General features: G+C 34.9%; 1 protein-coding gene, 1 long non-coding RNA gene and 1 pseudogene across 25 annotated transcripts in view; 2 read left to right on the top strand and 1 right to left on the bottom strand.

The window, feature by feature from the left end:
• The window catches only part of ADGRL3 (adhesion G protein-coupled receptor L3), a 755,368-nt gene that overhangs the window by 117,377 nt on the left and 614,766 nt on the right, over positions 1 to 23,225 (bottom strand). For 20 of the 24 annotated variants that reach the window (XM_036021098.1, XM_036021045.1, XM_036021016.1 and 17 more), the window contains 2 exons: positions 18,492 to 18,677; positions 15,507 to 15,545 (listed from right to left, as the gene is read on the bottom strand). In XM_036021098.1, coding sequence (XP_035876991.1) covers positions 15,507 to 15,545; positions 18,492 to 18,677 — 225 coding nt within the window. The remainder of the gene's footprint in view (positions 1 to 15,506; positions 15,546 to 18,491; positions 18,678 to 23,225) is intronic. The other 4 variants (XM_036021052.1, XM_036021097.1, XM_036021085.1 and 1 more) reach the window with 1 other exon arrangement.
• LOC114491399 lies at positions 2,412 to 3,590 on the top strand (annotated as a pseudogene).
• Positions 8,820 to 22,262, top strand: LOC118499602. The gene is made up of 3 exons (XR_004902103.1): positions 8,820 to 9,059; positions 10,917 to 10,921; positions 22,252 to 22,262. It is a non-coding gene; the product is annotated as an uncharacterized LOC118499602 (long non-coding RNA).

Here is a 23,225-nt window from a genome sequence, read left to right as displayed (position 1 = left end):
AAATTTTGAGACCTAAATTTAATTAACAATGCCCTTGCCAGAATTTTAATGGCAATTCACTTAGGTAATCATTTTTAAATTATTAGAAATTAAATAGGAGATGGGCACTGGAAATTTGCATTCTACTTCTGCCATTAAATTTCAGTGTGCCTCTGGACAAACTTCTGTTTTCTAACCAATCAATAAAGTCAACTACACACAAAAAAGTGTCATAATATTTCATATGAGGCAAGATAGGGGCATCTGCCATTAGATTACACTATTCTCATTAATTAGACTCTGAAGTGACTTGTGATTGTTTCTAAAAAAGAAATATAAATTAAAAAGTGTCAAAAGTCACTTAGATTCATACCAGGGACATGGACATACCATGTACTTCTGGACATACATTTACTTTCCATAACATTACTGAGTGTCTTATAATTGATTAATTATTCAGACCTTAGTGAATCCATTTGACTAGTTTTACTCATAGTATATACTGTATTTTTCGGACTATAAGACGCAGCCCCCCTCCCCAATTCAGGAGGAATAATGGTTGTTAATGCTGCTGTTGAGTTCTGTTTACATTTAAATTGGTGAAATATTATGTTATTAATGTTATTAAATATTTCACCACATTTTTTGCTTCAAAACTTTTTTTCCTATTTTCTTCCTCTAAAACCTAGGCGTGTCTTATGGTCTGAAAATACAGTAATTGTAGTATGTTTGTTAAAAGATGGTGTAAACTGTATACTCACAATTTACATATTTTAAAAGGGAGGATTTAGTTGTTTTAACTACTGTGAAAAATTTTGGGAAAACCAGTCCTATATCCTTCCAATAACAACATGTTTTTAAAAATTTTTCTAAGAGCATGTGCTTGTGAAATAGCCTAGGATGCTTTAGCAAGAACACACAAAAGGATCAAGGGTGAGAAACACATCAATGTCATTTCTTACCCAGGAGAGCAGTGCATTTCAAACTAGGTATGCAGAATACCTGGAGAGCTTACCTACCCCTCATCCTTCATTGAAAACCAACAAAATAAACATCTAAATCAGATGAATGCCTTGTGAAAAGATACATAACCTTATGACCATTGCATTTTTCAGAAGACAAGCATTTCAATCATGAACTCATTCAGGTTTTAGCTCAAGCTATCAACTGTTCAAAGAGGTCTTTCATTGTCAGTGTACCTAGGAAGAATGACCCCGCTATTTTATCTATTACCTGATTTGTTTTCTCTATATCATACATCCCTATCAAAAGCATCTCATATACTTGTTTGCCTAAATGACTCGACTAGACTGTGATGTTCACAGGGAGAGATCTTGCTCATTTGTGTTTTCCCTGGGGCAAATTTTAGCACCTTCAGATATTTTGGGGTATTTAATAAATTTCCAATAAACAGATAACCTATTTTTAACTATCAAATCATTAGTGACCTTACATAAAAGAGAAAAACTGAAAGCATCCTCTTCTAGTTCTAGAACTTTTTGCCATGTCTTCCAAGACATCTTCTGAGAGACTAGGTGCTCAGATACCACTATGGATGGAAGAAGACAGGCTGAATTAGAAGGGATTAAGAAGTTAATCAGAGTTCAAAGAGAAAAGCAGAACCACAGGTGACTGTAGTGAATGCAGACCACTATGCACAACAATATATTTCTAAATGTTAAGTGTGCCAAAGCTCACTTTCCACGTAACTAACTCAATGAGGTGTTATTAGATATGTATGGTATTCAATGAACTAGGGAACTGACTACTCGATTAAAAGCAAAAAAACATATGGGGTCTGCCTCACTTTGCCTAACATCCAAGGAAGGAAGTAAGCCCAGAATAGAGCTAGAAACGCACAACATATAAGAGAAAAAGTAACAAATTCTTGCTGAAGAAAATAAAGAAAAGATCCCAGAAGCTGTACAATTTTGAGTTACACACTGAAAGAGAAATACTTCCCTTGATTATGATGAGCAAATTTGAGACTAAAGGACATAATAAGCAAGTTGATGATATTAAAAAAGGTAGAAAATGTGTGGGGTTTGGGATAAGGAAAATATATGTTTCATGGAAAGAATGTTAAAACATCAGTATGCTGGGAAATGGTAGGTAGAAGTCAGATCATTGAAGATCTTCAGTATCATAGAATTTGGGGCTTTATTGTGTAGAAAATGTACAGCCATTAAAGGTTTTTATGGGAAGGAGTTATATGGTTAGGTCTCTTTTTCAACAAAATTTCCTCTGAAAATATATTAAAGGATAAATCGAGAACAGATATAAGAGGCCAAGAAAAGTAACAAAGTAGGGAATAAATTCTATGTAAGTTCACTATTTTTAAAATATTTTTGTGTTAAAACAAAACAAATTTATAAATATGGAAATTATTAGGCAGTCCATTAGAAAGTTAAGAGCAATTATCTCCTATGAGTAGATAAATTTAAATTAATAAATAGCTTTTCTGCTGGTGCACACTGCTGAGTAGGCATCGTTGAAGTCTCCCCTCCTGCAGTTGTCATGTCTAAGTCAGAGTCTCCCAAAGAGACTGGGACCGCTGGGACCACTACAAAAGCTATTTATCAAAGGTGTGAGCTTTGAAACAGCAGATGAGAGTCTGAGGAGCCATTTGCAGCAATGCAAAATGATCACAGACTGTGTGGTGATGTGAGATCCAAACACCAAACACTCCAGAGGCTTTGGGTCTGTCATTTATGCCATTGTGGAGGAGGTGGGTGCAGCCATGAGAGCAAGGCCACACAAGGTGGATGGAAGAGTTGGGGAACCGAAGCAGGCTGTTTCAAGAGAAGCTTCTCCAAGACAGGGTGCCCACTTAATTGTGAAAAGATTTTTTTCAGTAGTATTAAAGAAGACATTGAAGAACCTCACCTAAGAGATTATTTTGAACAGTAGGGAAAAATGGAAGTGATTGAAACCATAACTGACCGAGACAGTGGCAAAAAGAGAGGGTTTGCTTTTGTAAACTTTGATGACTAGGACTCTGTACATAGATTTGTCATTCAGAAATACCGTCTTGTAAATGGCCATACGTGGGAAGTAAGGAAAGCCCTATCTAAGCACGAGATGGCTAGTGCTTCATCCAGCCAAAGAGGTGGAAGTGGTTCTGGAAACTTCAGAGGTAATTGTGGAGGTGGTTTTGGTGGGATTGATGAATTTGGTTGTGGAGGGAATTTCAGCAGTTGAAGTGGCTTTATAGGCAGCCGTGATGGCGGTAGGTATGGTGGCGGTGGGGATACGATGGATTTGACAATGATGGAAGCAACTGTGCAGGTGGCAGAAGCTACAATACTTTTAGTGATTACAATAATCAATCTTCAAATTTTGGACCCATGAAAAGAGGAAACTTTAGAGGCAAAAGCTCTGGCCCCTACGCTGGTGGAGGCCAATGTTTTGCCAAGCCACGAAACCAAGGTGGCTACAGCAGTTCCTGCGGCAGCAGTAGCTATGGAGTGGCAGAAGGTTTTAATTACTTCCAGAAAACAAAGCTTAGCCAGAGAGCAGAGCCAGAGAACTGACAGGGCAGCTACATGCAACAACAGATTTGTGACCTCAGCCAAGCACAGTGATGGCGTGGCCCAGCTGCTACAAAGAAGACATGTGAATGGGCAAAAAATTCCAGGACTGTATTTATGACCAGTTGTGTAACAGATTATTTAGTTTCTGTTCTATAGAAGTATAAAACATTCCAACAAAGTGTTTTCACTGCAGTGTTTTGTTATTTTTTGCACATATGCTGTTGATTGCTAAATGTAATAGTCTAATCATGGCACTGAATACATGTGCCTTTAACAAAAAAAATCAGTAAAAAGTTGACATTTTTGAAACTGCCTAGAAACACTTTACTATTTACTTCCACATCTTTGTATTCTGTTATGTTCTGATAGTAATATTTCTTTATCAATATATATTGTAATAATTTTTCTGCACATTGTTGTTTTAGCCTTACTATATATGTTATATAGAGTTATGTTTAAATATTTTTCTTCATGGTTAACTATCAGCAAATAGAGAGAGATAAAAATAAGTTTTCAGGCCTTCTCTGCTCTCATCTCTTGTTTTATGAATATATTTATGCAGCTAGTTTATATTTAGATATAATTTTTCAAAATAAGAACTTCAACTCTTCATTTTTGTCTTCTTGATATGAAGTTTCTCAGTTGAGATAAAATAAAATAGAGTATAAAGTTAAAATCATATGGAATAGGGCACATTTTACTTATGTTTAGATATTGACTCAAATCAAAATTTTAAAGGTCAAGTGTTATAAGTCTTCAAAACAGTCTTAAACTTGCAGGGTTTTTTTTAGAAGTCAAGTTAAGTGACTGATATTTACACATCCGATCAATAAATCCAAGTTTCTTTTTATAATCACTGTCATTTCATATTATTAAGCATGTAAACACTACTAATCTCTAAACTCCCCTTTGTATTACAGTGAAGTGCTGGCATTTTCAAGTCTTAATTAAAATTAGATGGTATAACACAACTGACCTTAATATATAATAGGAACCTTTAAGAGTAGAACAAGATGAAACTAAAATTTCATAGAAAACACTCTGCCCCTTCAAGGGACCACTTGTTGTTTAAAAATGATTTGTTTTTAGCAAGCTATTATTGACTTATTTTGTAAATATGACTTATAGTTAAATAATTGAATCCTCCCAAATAAATATCTATTGTGATACAGGCATTAAATGGAGCTATAAACATAACAAACTTCTTTCTAACTCAACATTCATTCAGCAAATATTAACTAAGTAACTTCAACTGGAATGCTGAAAGAAAAACAGGTATGTTCTTTCTCCCTCAAAATAATGACAATAGTGTGAGGCCAGATAATTAAACAAGTAATTAAGATACTATGTGAGAGGCATTATAATAGTGGAAACATAGGATTCAAGGTCTGTATTGGAAAGTCTCCATCAGAATAATTCCAAGCTTAAAATACACATTGACTAGACAAGCAAGGGATAGACTATGTGCTTATCGGTACACGGGTGAAAAAGAACATTCACCTCCAAGGAACTGGAAACAGTTCTTATGGCAGAACAGAGTGCAGATGGTTCAATGGCCAGATTAATGGGTGAGTGAAAGCTAGTTGTCAAAAAGGCTTGCAAACCATGTTCAGTAGGATATCTGCAATTCTTCCTAAAGGTAACAAGAAGTCAATGAAAAATGGAAAGTAGGGGAGTGATATAAGTTATAATGGTTAATATTTATTGAGTATGTTCTAGACTCTCATCTGAATGCTTTCTATGCATCGATTTCTTTAATTTTGACAGTAACCCAGGGAGGTAGATATGATCATTACCCTCATCTTGCAGTGAGAAAATTGAGGCTCAGAGAAGTAACTTGCTATGGGATAATTAGCTAACATAAGGCAGAATCCAGGTTTAAATCCATGCATTCTGGCTCTGGGAATGGAGAAAAATAGACATTCCAAAGATATTTAAAATGAGTTGTTCATTCATTAAAGTCAGCTGGTGAGAGAAATAAAAAGTAAAGTACACAGAATTTGGAAATAGGCAATGAATTGACTTGAAATGGGAATAAAGGAAGAGGGACAACTTTCTATTGATTAAAAGGTTGAGGGTGTAAATGTATTTGTGGGAAGAATGTGCTAAACACGATTAATTCAGAGTTGCCTATTTTGAAGGCAAAATACTTGAATGGCAACAATTAGAAAGGTTTAGATAAGCCTGGTAGGTGAGGAAAATCCTCTCCTCTGCCTTGTTAGGCACTGTGACTGGGTGTGAGAATGAAACTGCCATAAGATAGATTAACAGGAGAAGAGCACAAAAATTTTACTTAATAGTATGCACACACGAGAATTTTTATAGAAAATGTGAAGACCTGAAGAAGCAGGTAGCACTTAGAGCCTATATACTTTTTTAAACAAAGAATGATAAATTTGTGATGTGACAAGATAAAGAAAAATGGTTTAAGCTTCTAGCAGCAGTAAATTGAGGGAAAGTGACTAGAAAATGCATAGTAGAAAGAAATGGACGATAAGAGTTATTTTAGCATGTTTGTTTGCAAAGATCCATTTTGGCCTTGACTGACAGGCTCTAGTGATAAGAATGTTCTTCTTTGACGGCTACATGGAAAATTTTATGGTCTTGCTGTTAAGCAGAAAGGGAGAGAACATTGAATATTTCTCAATTGCCTTCATCTCAAAATAATCAATATGTCAAAGTGGTATATTTGAGGGTAGCATGTTCTTAACTCCTTTAGCTTGCAAGTTATGCAAATATCCAACATTGAGGTTCAGGCACCATAAATTTACATAAGCTCATGGAAGCCTCTGAAATGTCTGACATTGTCCAGATAAAATGAGTATAGAGAGAAAAACTGCTGGCGCAGAAACACTAACAATAGGGGAGAAAATGCAGAAGGATTAATGGACAACAGAGATGAAGAAAATGTAGGCAGAACTGTGTGGTATCACTGAAGTCAAGGGAAGAGGGTTACCATCAGCTTCAAAATGAACTCAGACATAAAAGCATCCAAAAGGCCCTTCTTTAAAGAATAATAACAATAGATTATTTTTCTGGGTAAGTTGTAGGATGGTTAGAAAATTAAGAGAAAAACCAAGGAAAAGATGCTTTTGAAGGATAATCAGTTCAATATTGTATATTTTTACTTTAAAGTAGAACATTTTTCATCAATAAATATTTCTTTAGCATTTAAGATGTGCCGACATTGCTTTAAACACTCGGGATACAGCTTAAACAAAATAGAGAAAAATAAACCCTGAACTTTCTGGCAAGGAAATGAAAAAATTGATAAATGATTGATAGATACATAAGTAGATACATACGTAAGTAGGTACCTAGGTAGATAGATGATAAGTACCATAGAAAATAAAAGGAAACATGATAGGGAGACTTAGAGTCAGGAGTCAGGAGTAGGGTTGGGGAGATGGTGGCTTGTGATTTAGGTAGGACAATACAGGTAGGCATCATTGAAAAGATAACAATTCAGAAAAAACAAAGTTGTTGAGGGAGTTAACCATGTAGATATTTAGAGGAGATATTCCAATCAGAGGGAACAATCGGAATAAAAGTTGCCAAGTGAGCACATGCTTTGCATGTTCCAAAACCTGAAGGAGGCTGCCTTTGGAGCAAAACAGAAAGACACAGTAGGGTGGGGCTGAACCATATATATTGAGTAGGTTAAGACTGCATATAAAACTAGTTGTGGGTAGACATTAAAAATTCAGTTATGGACATGGAATGGTTGAGGTGTCTATTTCTCAATAAAATGAAGTTATTGAGAAGTTTGCTTGAAAATTAATTTAGGAGTTCAGGAGAGTAGTCTGTGCTGGAGATAATATTTGTGTGTCACAGTATAGAAGTGTTTTTTTTCAATCAGAGAGGTTACCAAGGGAGTGACAGTGCAAAGAAAAAAACAAGAAGATTAAGGATTGACCTAGAGGGCACTCCAATCTTAAGGGTTTGGGTGAAGAGAAGGAAGCAGCAGAAAAGACTGGAAGGAAGCATCAAAACAGGAGAAAGATCAACGGAATGAGTTGTAATGATCCAAGTGTAACAAGGAAAAGGAAGTGATCAACTCTGTCAGATGCTTCTGATTGGTCAAATAAAATAGATTGATAACTGACTATTTAGTTTAGCAGCATGATGTCATTAATGACCTTAACAAATGCAGTCACAGTAAATAAAGTAGTGGGGCAAAATACTGCTGAGGTAAATTTCAGGGAAAATGGGAGAGAGATGGCAATAATGAGTGTAAAGTGTTTTGAGAATTTCTACTGCAGTGGACATACTAGTAGGCAATGGAGAATACAAGTCTGAGGCTTCATTTAAACAGTAAATATTTAGAGGTCACTTTGTATGTGCTAAGTAACAATTTAAAAGATCTTGAGAATATAGAAATAAAAGTGGCACTGTTTCTTTCCAAGGAGCTCAGAGACAGAAAAGTGAAGAGATATTAAAATACAGGTTGATAATTGCTATAATAAGAAGAAAACTGAAGGTGTTATAAATTCACATAAGAGGGCATTTATCTAGACTAAGTGGGACAATGAATGCTCAGAGTAATTGACATATGAAGTGGGTGTTGACAGATTAAGTCAAAATTACTGAAATGAAAGGATGAGGAAAGAGAATAAATCTAGAAGTGATTTAAGCACAAGGTATTATGACCACAAAGGCATAAAGAAATGAATTGCAAGTATTTAGGTCATTTGGGAGTATAGAATCCAAGGGGAATACTACATACTGTGGAAGGGGCTGGTTAAATGTATGGGAAGTCAGCAAAAAAAAAAAAAAAAAAAAAAAAAGAGTCAAATTCTGAAACATTGTAGTCCAAAAAAGGAAATTTTTTTAATAGAGAGAATAATGAAGAGCCTTTATCAGGGTCAAGTCATGATCAGATCTGCATTTTTAAAACACTATTCAGCAGTAGAGAGAATGTATTAATGGAAGCTCTAAATGTGTAAAGTAGCTAGTTAATATGTTTTGAGAATTACCTACATAAAAGTGATAGCTGAAGCTATAAGAATGGACATTGGAATAAAACTAACTTTGCAACCAAAATAATCTTGCAAAAATATAACATCACGTCCTTAGTTAAATTCTTTAATGGTATTCAGACTCCCTTCTTGACTCCCTTCCATAGTTTTCCTGCACTTGTGTTCTCCTTCAACTGACTGCTTCAGGATATTGGCCTTCTTTCTATTTTCAGAACTCTCCAAACACTCCTCAGATGACCTTGTTTGGTCTGAGTGACCTCTGATCATGGAATGCTTTCTTTCCTGATAGGCATATGGCTGATCTCATACTGCCAGGACTCAGCTTAACTGTCATCTTGTTAGAACGTCTTCCCAAATGTACACAATCTAAAATAACCAGCTAGGCGCTTGGACTCACATGATTCTCCATTCTCTGCATAGTATTTCTGCCATGATTATTTTGATTGACTTACTGTTTATTTCCTTTCCAAACTCCAGTCTGCTGAAATAGGTTGTGAGTTCTACAAGAGTAGAAATTGCTTCTGTCTTTACCCTGGAATTGTTGCACCTGGAACAGTGCTTGGAACATGTGAGTGAATCAATAAATACCCCTATGTGCTTCTTAAAGTATAGAGATTATTTTTTAATGGACAGTATATTTCCCTGAAATTAAAAGGGCATTCCTATAGGAAAATCTAAAAAGCTATCATAACTAGAGGAGCCTAAAGAGACATGACAATTGTAATATTGTAATGTATGCATGCATGTAGGTATATGAGTATGTGTGTACGTATGTATGTATGTACATATGTATATAATGTAATGTGGTACCCTGGAGAGGATCCTAAAACAGAAAAAAAAACAGTAAAAACTAAGGAAATTTGAATAAACTAAGCACTTTAGTTAATTATGATATATCAATATTGATTAATTGTAATAAATGTACACTGTAATAAAATAAATTATGTTAAATATAAATAGTAATATAAATTTAATAATTAAGGAAATTGCATGTGTAGGGGGAATATATGGGAATTTTCTCTAATATTCAGTCAGTATTTCTGTAAATCTAAAACTGAAAAAAATGTCTTTAGTAAAAAAAAATTAAAGTGAACGCTAATAGAGTTACAAAATACAGAAATATGTTAATTACCACCTGAAAGTTTATGAAATAATAACCTCACCTCACCCCAAAAGAATCACTTTGACATTTCGTTGTAGTTCCCTCCAGACTTGGAAATATTTACACATATAGACAAATGTGATCATTATAATAATGCTGCTATCTGTTGGCTTTTGCTTGCTTGTTTGTTTTTACTTCATAATATATGACATTCATCTTTCTAACTCAATCAAAACTGGATGAAGATATCAATGTTTATCATTAGATAAGAATACAAAGTATTTCTGGTTGCACCTAAGAATGCTAGCCACCCAATAACTCTCTTACTTTAGGTCTAGAGTCACTGGACACTGCAAAATTAATGTAGTGTTTAGCTATTGAGAATGGCTAGCCCACACAATATGGTCAGAAGTATTTGGGTGAGACTTCCACAGTGCAAGAGATGAATCTTTGGTTACTTGTCTTTCTTCTTCCTGTTCAGAAATGAGCATGAAATGATGATTAGAAACTCGGTAGCTATCTTGTCATATTGAGAATGGAAGCTCATGTGCTAAAGATTATAGAGCAGAAAAACAGATGAAACCTTGCTTTTTTGATGTGGAGTTTTCATGCTAATCCTGGACTGTCATATCTGCATTTCTTTTTTATGTGAGAATAAAGCCCTGGCTTGTTTAAGTTACCACAGTTACGTTTCTGTTACTACCAGCTGTACAAAATTCATACATTCGATAAGGGAGAATAACAAAATTATAACTCTGTTGGGAGCGGTACTAAAATATCATTTGTTTGGTTCCAAGCCATCAGGCAACTACTTTGCTGCAAATTACCCCTTAAAATTTCCATTTCTTTTCTGACCTGTACCAGAAAAGTTAATGATACTTCCAGAAAGTAGGATCTTAAATCTGTAATACTACTTTAAATATCTTTTTCCTTCTGGTTTGCTATGTGATCATAAAACTGTTAAAGTGATAGCAAAATAAATTGATGGGTATTCTCCTGTTTGCATAGAACTATCTCCTTACATTCTATGGATTTAAATTTGTCCTAAGGGTAAACTCATGTTTAGAAAGCTAGGATCATTAGAGTAGACTTTACATTAACAATCTTACAATTAAGTAATGACCCAGGCTTTGATCAGGGATTATAAAACAGAATAGAATACCATTTGGTAAAATAAGTGAGAAAATACTTTTGTTTTTGATTAAAACATTTTAGTTAAAAACAGAAGGCCTTTTGTTTTTTCATCCTCATTAAATTACTTCCTGAAGCTTTGGGAAACCAGTGCACACAAAATGACAGCCAGGGCGTTCTGCTTGTGTAAAGGAAATGTGTAAAATAGATGAGCCAGTCATAAATGACTTTGCAAAGCTGCCATCTCTGCTAGCCCGACACATTAACTACAGAGATTTTGAGAGATTCCCAGAATGACTTTCCTTGCAATGTCAAAGCAGGATTTCCATCATCAACATCTGTCACTGTCCTTCGGAGGTTTCTGAATCACTACGTTTATAAACTGACCTGTCTAAACTCTTAAATAATACCTGTATAATTTACTCTGCTTACATTACATATGGTTTTATGGACTTTTGAGTCAATGATTGCTTTAGAAAAGCATTTAATAACTACAATTTATGGAAGAGAATTCTTATGACTTCTTAATCTAAAGAAAACTCCTCTGGTTTTGTAGATAGAAGTCACTTTCTTTGATCTCAATGTCTTTCAGCAATAGGTTCAGGACACCAGAAACATGGAGGGTACAGATTTGTATTTTCTCTCTTACTGACACAAATCAAGTGCAGATTTATCAAGCTGTGAAATATATTAAGTTCACATGGTTTTAACAAAGGGTTACCAAACCTCAAGAACCTGCTGTGATTCAAACTACTTTCAGATGTCCTTTTAATTATATTAAATGAAAGTTTGGGTTGGCTTTGATGCTTATGGGCAAACATTGAAATCTCTTGAAAGAGCTGCTAAAAGTACTCCCTGTTGCTGTAGTTAATACACTACAATTTATGCACACCGCTAGCCAATTTATTCGAGCCACTTTAACAAGGATATCCAGCCTGACAGGCCACACAGAAGAGTATCACAAGTCAAGCAAAGCACGAATCATTAGAGGACTCCGAAAGTTGTTTGACATGCACCACGGAGCTCTTTGTCACACAGCCAATTAAGTGACCAAACAAGGAACTCGAAAATACTCATTAATTTCTCCGTAGCAGTATAAATGGAGGTTAGCATCCTTCTTGTCTCATATACCAAAAGCACACAAGTAAAACTGGCATAATTCAATTTGCACATTGTCAAAGGTGCAAGTAGCAACTTTGGTTCACAGAAAGTCTGGATTAAAGACAAAAAATTAAGGAATAAATAGGTAAAAATGTTTAGATAATACCTAGAATAATAATAATGAATATCTGGACCTTGGAATTTTTAAATCAAGTATTGACTTTATTTTTACCCTTGAAAAGCTGTATCAGTCTTTCTGAGCAGATCCAGCAGCACCTGACATCATTTCCTTCTCTGTGAAACCCGAACTTGAGTGGACTCTTGGATGCCTTCCTCTCTAGGCCTGCCTTCTTCCTTAAGGCTGCTCCATCACTGGTTTCTCTTCTTCTCCCTGATGTCTTAATGTGACAGTGTCCTGGGGCTCAGTCCCAGATCCTTTTCCCTCTCTAAGCTCACTCCCTTGATGGATTTATCTAGAACATGGGTTGTAAATGCCACTTAAATTGAAACATTATGAAATTATTTTAAGTCTGACATCTCAGCTGAACTTCAAGCTTGTATATCTAACTGCATGATTAACACCTATGCAGTGGAACCTCAAAGTTCCTAATAGGAACCTCAAAGTTAACATGCCCCAAATAAATTTTTGTGACCTACCCAATAGGTCACAATTTAAATCGTCTTAATAAATGGTGTCTTCATTCTTCAAGATGCTCAGGCAAAACACTTTCTGTAATTTTAACTTCTGACACTTTACATACAATCCCTTAGTAAATCCTGTTTTTCCCACTTAAAAAAGCCCTGAATGTGAATAATTATCTCAGCATCTCATACTCATTTTCTACTACAAGTGACCATTATTTCTATTGTCCTTTTTTATTGAATTTATTGGGGTGACATTGGTTAATAAAATTATGTAGGTTTTAGGTATATAGTTCTATAATACGTCATCTGTATATTGTATTGTGTGTTCACAATACCAAGTCAAATCTCCTTCCATCACCATTTATTCCCCTCTTCTAACTTCCCCCTACCCCGCTTTCCCTCTGATAATCACCATACTGTTGTGTGGGCCTTTAAGGTTTGTTTGTTTTGGGATTTCTTTTTTTTTTTAGCTTAATCTCTTCACTTTTTCCACCTAGCCCCATAACCTCCCTCCTCCTTGTCCTCAGGGCTGTCAACCTCTTTTCTGTATACACACGAGCCTGCCTCTACTCACTATTTATAAATTGTAACCTTGTTTCAGCCCTTAGTTTTCCTGCTATAATCTACCCTCCACTTTCTCAATTTATCAGTTCATGTCATCTCTCTGCTCAGAAACCTACAGTGGTTTACACTATCCCTCTGAATAAAAGGAAAGTCTTTGCAATGGTCTATCAGATCTGGGCCCTTGCTCCCCCAGAGATTCTTGCCCCATTGCCACCTTCTCCTTCATTTGGCTCTAGCTGCACTGGCCTCGTGGGAATTTTTAAATGTCACTTTACTTACTTACTTACTTACTTACTTACTTATTAGACAGAGGGGAAGGGAGGTAGAAAGAGAGGGAGAGAAACATCAATGTGTGGTTGCCTCTGGAGCACCCGCCAGTGGGGGCCCAGGCCCTGACTGGGAATCAAATGGGCGGCCCTCAGTCCACTGAGTCACACCAGCCAGGCGTCTTTTTTTCAAATCTAATACACAAAGTTCTGCTAATGTATTTCATTCCTATTTTATAGAGAGTTCAACACATGCTCTGAACATGGAAACAATAGTGAACGTAAGTCTTTAAAATTAAAATAAACTAAAGTATTATTCACTCTAGAAACTCATAGCATAATTAAGACTAACAGAAATAGTGCCATGTATTAATGAACAGAGCATTTCCTCTTCACCAGTATTCTGTGCGTATATGGTGTTTTGAAGATGTTTGGTCAATAGAGGAAAGGAAACATTTACCTATAGCCAAGCAATTATAACACCGGGAAATCAGCCACTGAATAAACTGTGCTATTAATTTTCCATCAGAGATTTGTGTTTGAATGACCGTGCATTTCATAGATTTACATACTGAAAGGCTAATTATCTCCAATGCCCCATTGAGGGGTTAGCACAGATTGCAATCAAAAACAATTCTAAAATTGCTCAGAAATGATCTTCAGCTTTCATTGCTGGAGAATACTTTCATTACTGGAGAATACTTTCATTACTCTAGTGCACATACTAAGGGGAGAGGAGAGATATATATGTATCCCAAAGCAATTTTCTTTCCTTAAACCTTAGAAAAATAAACTTGAACAGTTTCTGACACAAAGATTCACTATTTCATAAAGTAAAATGTAAAAACTTATCTTCCTAACATCTGTTTGATATTCAAATTATTACTTTTTTCCTTTTAAATGACTCACTCACAAAGCACCCTTCTTGTGAATATACTGATCAGATTTAGTTTCTGTACTGCCAATCTGAGAACCAGCAACTTTGGTTTCTGAGGGTATCTCTCTTTATATATGCAACTAGCCTTCCTCTTTAAAAATGACATGATATACATAAAGGATAAAGTTTATAGTCACAGTTTCATATTTTTCCTTCCTTCCTGATGAAGGGGAGAATCATAAAGCATCCCAAACTGTTCACTTTGACATGCAGATAACTTTTAGCTGAAGGTCAGCAAGACCAGCAGACTCAGGAATATTTTTACCTCTCTCTTAACTACCTAAGAGAATTTAGATAGGGGGCCTACATCAGAAAAAGAGCTATTACCAGAAAAGTCATTATTTTTAATCTGAAAGATTTGTCTGCTTGGCAGGGCCAACATCTGTTTACCAAACATCTGTGCTTCTCATTCTGCTGTGCATTTCCCTCCTCCCCTTTGAAGCCCCGGGCCCCATCCCCTTCTGTAGCCCAGAAATAGCATATGAACCCCAACTGCACAACTGCCTTTGAGTCTTATGTCTTCATAGGGCTCCCACACATAGTTAAAATTCTTTATTTCCTGCTAATCTGTCTCACATCAATTTTATTATTAGACTAGCTAAAGAACCTAGAACGGAAGAAAGGAAAATTTCCCGCCCCTACACTACATTCCTTCCTTCCTTCCTTGTAAAAAGAACTATAAAGCTTGTTACTGGGATTTTTTGTTTCATACATAACTCATAAATATTGAAATGGTTTTTATCTTGCTTAGAAACAGACTGCACCATGTTAACTGGAGGAACGTTACATTTACTTTGGGATTAATCGCAGCCTACCTTGAATACTGTGGTATAGAAGCATGGTATAGCAAGTATCCTGGACTATTCCTATCTTACATGAGGCCGACTGTCATTCTAAATGACTTGCTACTCAAACATTAGCTGGCCCAATATATTAATGAAATGTTTTTGTATGCACCTCTATGAAGAAATCAGAGACAAATACATTACACCCAACTCACCTTTTAGTGATGATCACATTTCTGATGCCCCAAGTTGCACCTCCTTCTTAGTCTTTGGGTCTCTGTGTTATGGAGCATTGGCACTGCCACATCTTTCCAGCACATACCCTTTCATATGATTTCTCCATTCCCACCCTTGGTACCCTCCCTGAAATTTCTTTAGTTCACAGTGTTTACTATCATTTTTTTTTCTTTCAGATGCCCATACATGCTATCACCAGCAAAGACAATTCAACAACTTAACACATTTATAAAAACTCGGAAAGTACCTGGACATAGGCTCTGCAAGAGCGCTCTCTTTTCTGAAGCTGAATCCATTAAGACAGCAGATTAAACACAGAATAGAAAAAACAAGTTAGTGACAGAAGGAACAAGAAAAATAAAAGAACACATCTACACAAAACACTGTATTTTGTTGTGTACTACTTTCCAGAAGAGAATGAGAGCTAAGCAGCAGCAAAATGTAAGCCCTAGCTTGAAAAATAGTGGCCAACACACTTTCCGAACAACCCAGGTGAAAACTTGATGGTGTGAAGCTGTTAATGATGGAAAGAAATCTTGGAATAAACTTAGTAGAAATTAGTAAAAATCAATATACTTCATTCATTTGAAATGATCCATTTCCCACCATGTTAGTTGTTAATTCATGGGCCACAAATGAAGACATATGAAGTTAAGTAACTTATGAAAAAAATTTGGAACCCACTTTTCAAAGATATGATGTTGTTTGTGGTTTACATATTATACAGATGGTTAGTATGCAACCACAAACTATGAGTTCAAACATACAAAAAATTCTGTTTATCAGAAAAATAGAAGTGCCCATTCACTATGACTATTTGATTCTAAGGGACAAATACCAAGAGATGAGTAACTTCTGACTTAAAGACTGTAAACAATATCCTGATTTACCACTGCTTTTATTTCTTAAATAATTTCTTTTGACAGTTTTGACCAAATAAAAAAATATACATTTTAGAAACTTCTGGGGAATAAGAAGCCTGTTTTTATTTATTTATTTGCATACACAATGATGTTTTACTGAGCAAAGATTAACAGCAAGTCATGTCCAGTCCCAAACATTTTTTCCCAATGACAAAAAAGATGAATAAGCTTACTTTCACTATTTAAATAAATGACCCCAAATTATATAAATTAGATTGTGGGTTTCCTACTTTTTCCTATTATTTCCCCTTCCATAGCCTTGATTGTTGAAGGAGAAAATTACTCAGTTTTGAGAAGCAGTCACTGCCTTTTGTGTGGCTAACACTCTCCTAACTTTAGTGTCTGCATTCTTCAATGGGCACAGAGCTGTTACTCCTCTAAAGAATTGAGCGAGGAATGAGTGCAAATCAATTACCATCGCTGTCATTTGGATCATTGACTCGCATCTTGAGTTTTGCAGGACTCTAAACCCTCCAGAATTTCAACATGGAGCACGATTGATTTGTACGGAGTTCACTTTGCAAATATGATGGGTTATAACTGTTTCAGGGAACCTTGCAAACCACAGGAAATGAGAACAAGCCAGCAAGCAGGTGAATAACCTTTGCCCTCCCATCTCTTTACCTCACCATGCAAATTAACATATGACAAACCACATTATATAAACAATTGAAAGAGCCAAATGGGAAAAAAAAAGAGAGCATTAAAAAGCTTCACAAATGGAAATTTGCCAATTATGTAGTTATTTGATATTCAGAGAAGGCAAGCTGGTTAGCTGTAGCCAGTTAGAATGTGACATTAATTGCCAGCTTTACCTGATATTTTCAGACATCAGCACTACTTTTAAATAAAGATACAAAGTATTGCTATAACAAGTAATGTTATGGATATGTAACATTAATAGAAATTACCACTCGCAGTACATTATGATAACAATAGCTGGCAGCAATATTCATTAATAGCATCTAGTCAGTCTGCATAATAACACATTAAAATCACAGCATGCCAAGATTACTTAGGCAACAGTAGATTATATTCTACCAAGAGCTTGGTTGATTTTATCATGGATTTAACTGACAAAAATAACTCCTTTATGTTCTTCAAAAAAATAATTTTATCTAAAAGATAAAACTGAGTATGTTTTCTGAGGATGAAATTGCAACAAAAACTTGCCAGATAAAAATCAGACTTTCTTATGTCATATCATCACTATTCAAAAAATTTCTTCCATCTTAATGAGTGAAACCCTTAGTTTAATAACGCACAAAAGAAATATGTATATATACACACACATATACCATGCTGCAAAGTCATTTTTCATTTTAAAAGGAAATGTTCATTTAGTGAATTCCATTTGGCACATTGTCAGTGCCAAATTTTTACTGTTTAAGTAGTAAGATTATCATGATATTCAAGGCTTTAAAATCCAGTTTTAATAACTGATCATCTCTACCACACAAATACTTTTCAGAGAACACAAGTCATTTGATGGTAGGAATTCTAATATAGTTTTACCATGAAGTTGATTCACCATGTGATATGTTGTTATATAAATTATATTCATTATAAATGTATAAAATACATTGCATATATTTATGCAAATAAGGTGCTTATATAGTATATAGGTTATATACAATATACATATTAAATGCTTATATGTGTGTATAATGTATACATTTGCATGTATAAATATAAATAAAATATATAAAATGTATGCTTTCTAAAATTTAAAAAATGAATTATTTACCATCACATTTCCTGAAATACATTAAACCTTTTAAGTTTTATTGTAGTGATGTACAATCTTAGCAATTTAAATATCAAAAGGAAATAAAAATTAAAGCCTAGTCACCTGCCCAGGGAGTTTTTAAATACAATATTAATTAGATTAAATTATTTCATTTAAAAAATACCTAGAATGAATTGTTAATATCCTTTTTTGTTGTTTCTATTTTGTAAATTTCTACTTATTGATTAGACATTCATTTTATTGTTAATCATTTTAATATAAAAGTTTGAAAGGAAAAAATAGAAACAAAATAGATTATATTTATTCCTGCCAGAATTTAGCACACAGAACAGAGTAAATAGTATAAAAAAATAGAAGTGTAAACTCAAAACATATATGGAGAGATTATCATTTGGGTGGATTAATAGAATCATAATTATAATGAGATAGTGAAACAAACTGACTAGGTAACTAGCAGTGCTCTTTAGAATGATCTGATTTTATTTGAAAAAGAAATTAACCAAGCAAGTCTCACTGACTTGACTACAACTCTGAAGTTCTGTATCACTAAGGTCTTTACCTTGTTCAAGCTGCGTGCAGCACTGTCTTTTCCACCTGGGGTCAAGTTCCGGAGCTGGACGTCCAGGAGGCCTACCAGCTGATCCATGGCACGGACAGAGTAGGTGATGTCTCCAGCATTCAGATGATTCCTTGTTTGTTCAGCCAGCTCTCTAGCAATGTTGGCAGCTGTCTCTCCAGATTTCAACTGCAATTTTGAAGACAGAATAAGAAGGAAAACCATCTTAAGTAATTTTATTGGTCTCTGTGGATAACTGTTTTGCATATAAGTATAATCATTGAGCCAAGAAATAGTTATGAAACTCCATCTTCGCCTGGAATACATTCTCTGAGTTTTCCTGTTAATTCATTTTTCTCTACAGCACCTGATTTGAAATTCATGTCTTTATGAAGCTCCTCCTGAGGAATCTAACTTCAAAAACTTGCTCATACCTTAATTATCCATTTGGGTAGCTAAGTCTATTTGCCCTATGATTTTTCTAAGTTTCCAAATTGGATGTTGATGAGGTTGCATTATGAATCCCCAACTGTATTTTTAGTTCTCAGAGGCAAGTACAAATTTTCCATTGTGCCTAATTCAGCACTTAGTATACAATGAGTACACACAGCTTGCTAAGCTCTGTGAAAATTTTATTCTAAATAAAATCTCTGCTTTTCAAAGTGGTCTTCATCTTCTTACCTACTGAATAGATATTTTGCTCCTAATGCACTAGGTAGCAAACTATTGCTGTTTCTAGCATTTTTCATTTTCTGAAACTGTATGCTGATTTTTCAAGTACATTTTACAAGAATATATCAAATGCCAAAATTCCAAAGATGTTCAAAGAGATAAAGGTTAATCCTATAATCATGTGAAGAAATCTAATGGCTCTAGATAATAAGAACATACAAATACCTTGCCCCATTATAACTTAAACATATTGTCAGTATTTAGCAATTATTTTTGTTTTATTAAGTACAGTGCAATATAGAACTTAGGGTCACAAAAAGAAAAGTCCTCTCTTTTCAATGCAGTCCCGCTAATGGGTATTCTGAAAGCTCTAAAGACCACAACTAACATTCTTCCTCAAGTAGGTCATCACTATCTACTCAGGCATATTCAATGAATGTTTCTAGCAGGACTGAACATTAAACAAATGAATAAATTGGAATCATTTGAACATCAAAATTGTTAATCGCCAGATCCTCAAGTATATAGAACAATCTCATTCAAAACATTAAAACATTTAATAATATTAAGGGTTGGCAAGGATTTGTGGAAATGTGTATCTCCCTCAGAAACCACTCCTGTATATTTGCATAGCCCATGTAGAGCAATCATCAGTTTAATGTATTTGTTTATTTTATGTAACATATATAAAAATAAGTTTAATGTTTTCATAGAATTACTATTGTTTTATTTTGTTATTCATTGTGGTCTTGTGTAGTTGTTTTCTTATCATTGATGTTGTTCGTCTTCTTATTACAACATTGTTTTCTTCTGTTGTTTACCACATAATACTGCACTGACTTTCATCACATCTATCAGGGAACATTATGAAAAGCAAATTATTTATCAAGCTGAGGAAAAAAAAGAAATAATAGCACTGGTATTTTTATAATCTAATTTCATTTTTTCTTATTTAGATGTACATAGTTTTTATTATTAACTATTACAATATCAGGTGGAACATGATAAGCTGGAAAATAAGGTCTATGTAATTCCTTCATGCAAAACTTTAAATTTTTTTATACATACAGTGAGGAAAAATTGGAAAATGTGGATGACTAATAAGTTAAAATATAATTGTTCTCAACATAAAAGATGACAATGCTGACTATATATGTATCAATAGCAGATAAAAACAGTGGGTCAAATATGAAAATTACTAGTTCATTATCTGAAAAATCATAGCTACGTGTTAGCACCCAAGAAGTATTCCTTTATGAGTAATAAATATAATTAATTTTGCAAAAGAACTCTTAAACTCAATATGCACCAACAAGAAAGTTGTAAAACATATCCCTAAGGCATAAATTAGTTATAAAAATGTTTATAATAAAAAATATGAGAAGCATGTTTTAAAGTAAAATAAAAATCATGTAACTATTTATTTGGATCCCATTTTTCTCTTATAACTGAAGAAGTCATAGTAAAAATCTCCCATTCACTCAGTAATCATTTGGGCACTTGTTATTCCTTGAGTAAAGGAAAACAAATGTTATACAGCTTTTGTACTCGGGAAGCTCACACTCTACCAGTTGAGGTTGGGGTAGAGCATGAAGAGGGTAAAGACATAATATTAATCCAATAATGCAATTTTTAATAACAGGAATGTATATGAGGTATTATGGAAATATAGCACAGGGGTAATAGACCCCTAGAAATGGGGTGGGAAGGCAACAGCAGAGAACAACCAGTGAAGCTTTAGAGGAAACTGAAGGTAACCAAGTAAAATGGAATACTGTTCTGGGCCAGTGGAGAGGAAGGGAGGAAGAAGCTGTATAAAAAGTAAGCTCTGGAATAACCATGGTTTGGGAAGACAGGCTTTCCCAAACCAAAAACATGGTTTGGGAAAAATACATTTATTTTTACCTTCAGAATTCCATGTCTATATCTACATAGCATCAGTTGTATATGTATGTAGTAAATATATATTATATCCAGTTTTTTTGAAACATAGTATGAATATCTCTTTTTCTACTTTTAATTTCAACAATTATTTATTTTGTCTATATGTTCATTTGCTTTTTAACCAAATTTGAATTTCTAATAGAATTGTGCTATCCATAATTTCTAATAGGATACAAAATGGTTCCCAATAACATAAGGAGCTTACACACCAGCTTGGGAAAGTGCTGTTAATAAATTGATTGCAGAAGTATTTAATTTCAATTTTATGTAGTGCAATACAGAATCCCAGTTTCAGGGCATTTTAACCTGGTGTGTGAATTCAGGGAATAATTTAAGAAATGCCTCTCTAAGGAAAGAAGACATTGGTTTGGGATGAGGGTGGGTGTCTCCAGGTAGAGAGAACAGCTTTTGTAGGGGGCACTGTAACAGCTTTAAGCAGCTGGGGAGCTGAGCAAGGAGAGGATTAAACAGCCCCCTTAAGTCACTATGGATATTTTGAGATCCGTGCCAAGAGCCAGGTAAAGTACTAAAGTGTCTGACTAGGAGTAGTCTAGTCAGATTGGCATTTGAAATAAAACTCTGGAGAAAGAGTTAGAGCAGTGATTTTCAAACAGCTTGCTGTGGCACACTGGTGTGCCACAGAGATTTCTAAACATGCAATACTTGACTATTTAGTCAGAGGCACCGACCTCTTTTCCCTTAGATGGTCAAATAAAAAAATTGACAACAGTTAACACAACAATAGCTGTCCAGTGTGAATGAATCAAGTTTGTACCTACTACTTTTTGTCAGGCTGGCAGGAAATAGAGTACACGTTTTGGTGAGTTGCAGAATTGTAGTAATTGATGTGTGTCAGGACACGAAAAGGTTGAAAATCGCTGAGTGAGAGGGTTCAGGGAGTGAATGAAAGGAGGCCTGCTGCAAGGACAGGGTGACAGGAGCTGCTGTGGACCAGGGTGGTAGCAGCAAAAAGGGGCCTGATAGGGAGAGACTCACAAGTTCATGGACAGGCTTACCATCTGTTATGGAATGGGAAAGGACAGAAGGCACCAAGAGCCAGGCCCAGGCTTCCTGTTTCCATGAGTCAATGGTGTGCCCTTAACTGGATTCTCACACAGCCACTAAGACCTCAACGCTCACATTTCAGTTAAAAGGCTGCCTTTCCAGACCAAGCCTTTACCAGCCATATTCTGTCCACTGGCATCCGGAAGCTACTCTACTGTCTTTCTGAGATGGTGCAATTCCTTTTTATCCCCACTGTTATCATGGGCAATTATCTTATTTCCAATAAAATATATACATGTATTTTTAATCTGCCTCAAGTCTTCTATGCAAAGGCAAGATCGAAATAGTTATTTTACATTTCCTAGCTAACAGATCTTGTTAAAATGTCTATCTCTATTATTTCTTTTACCAAATTCTACTAAAATTATTTCTGAGAAATAAGCACATGCACACTGAGAAATTGCATGAGTTTTCTGAGGGCTAGTAAATTAATGCTTATATTGAAATGGTGGGATTGTAGCTAAGACTCAAACAGGGGTGGGGGAAACCCTGCAGCTTTACTCAAGGAATATAATTATGACAGAGATGGATATTTCAACTTATTTACATTTCAACTTTAGACAAATGTAAAAAACAATTTTCTTTGAAATAAGCTTGACACTTGATGAGGTTTATTACATCCGACATTAATGTGGTTTCAAAACAATTCATGAAGGATTGATTTACTCTTAGTGTTTAAGTACATGGTACTATTTCACTGAAAGATCTACCTTTTTTGCTATAAATCTGAGACACAGATATGCAAACAATTAAATGCTTCTTTCTTGCATCTGAAAGAAGGTTAAAACAAGTCTAAAGTCTTGAAAACCCCACCAAGTGCTGATAACATTAAGAAGCAATTTACTTTCATATTATATTGAAAATGAATGGAGGAATTAAAATCTAGGTAACAGGATTGAACCTAGTCTTCCAGCGCAAGAAACTGGCTTACTTTACATTGTAAAATAGCAATGATATTTTCTAGGTCTACACATCTTTCTTTTAAAATTGCAGGAAGAACCCTACTTCCCTCAGAATTTGTCAATGTCTTGTGTACACACAAGAGACAGTTCAGTT

Source organism: Phyllostomus discolor, chromosome 1, assembly GCF_004126475.2.
Source record: "Phyllostomus discolor isolate MPI-MPIP mPhyDis1 chromosome 1, mPhyDis1.pri.v3, whole genome shotgun sequence".
Lineage (NCBI taxonomy): Eukaryota > Metazoa > Chordata > Mammalia > Chiroptera > Phyllostomidae > Phyllostomus > Phyllostomus discolor.
The sequence above is the reverse complement of the archived record's forward strand: the minus strand, read 5'-3'. Positions and strand labels throughout refer to the sequence as shown.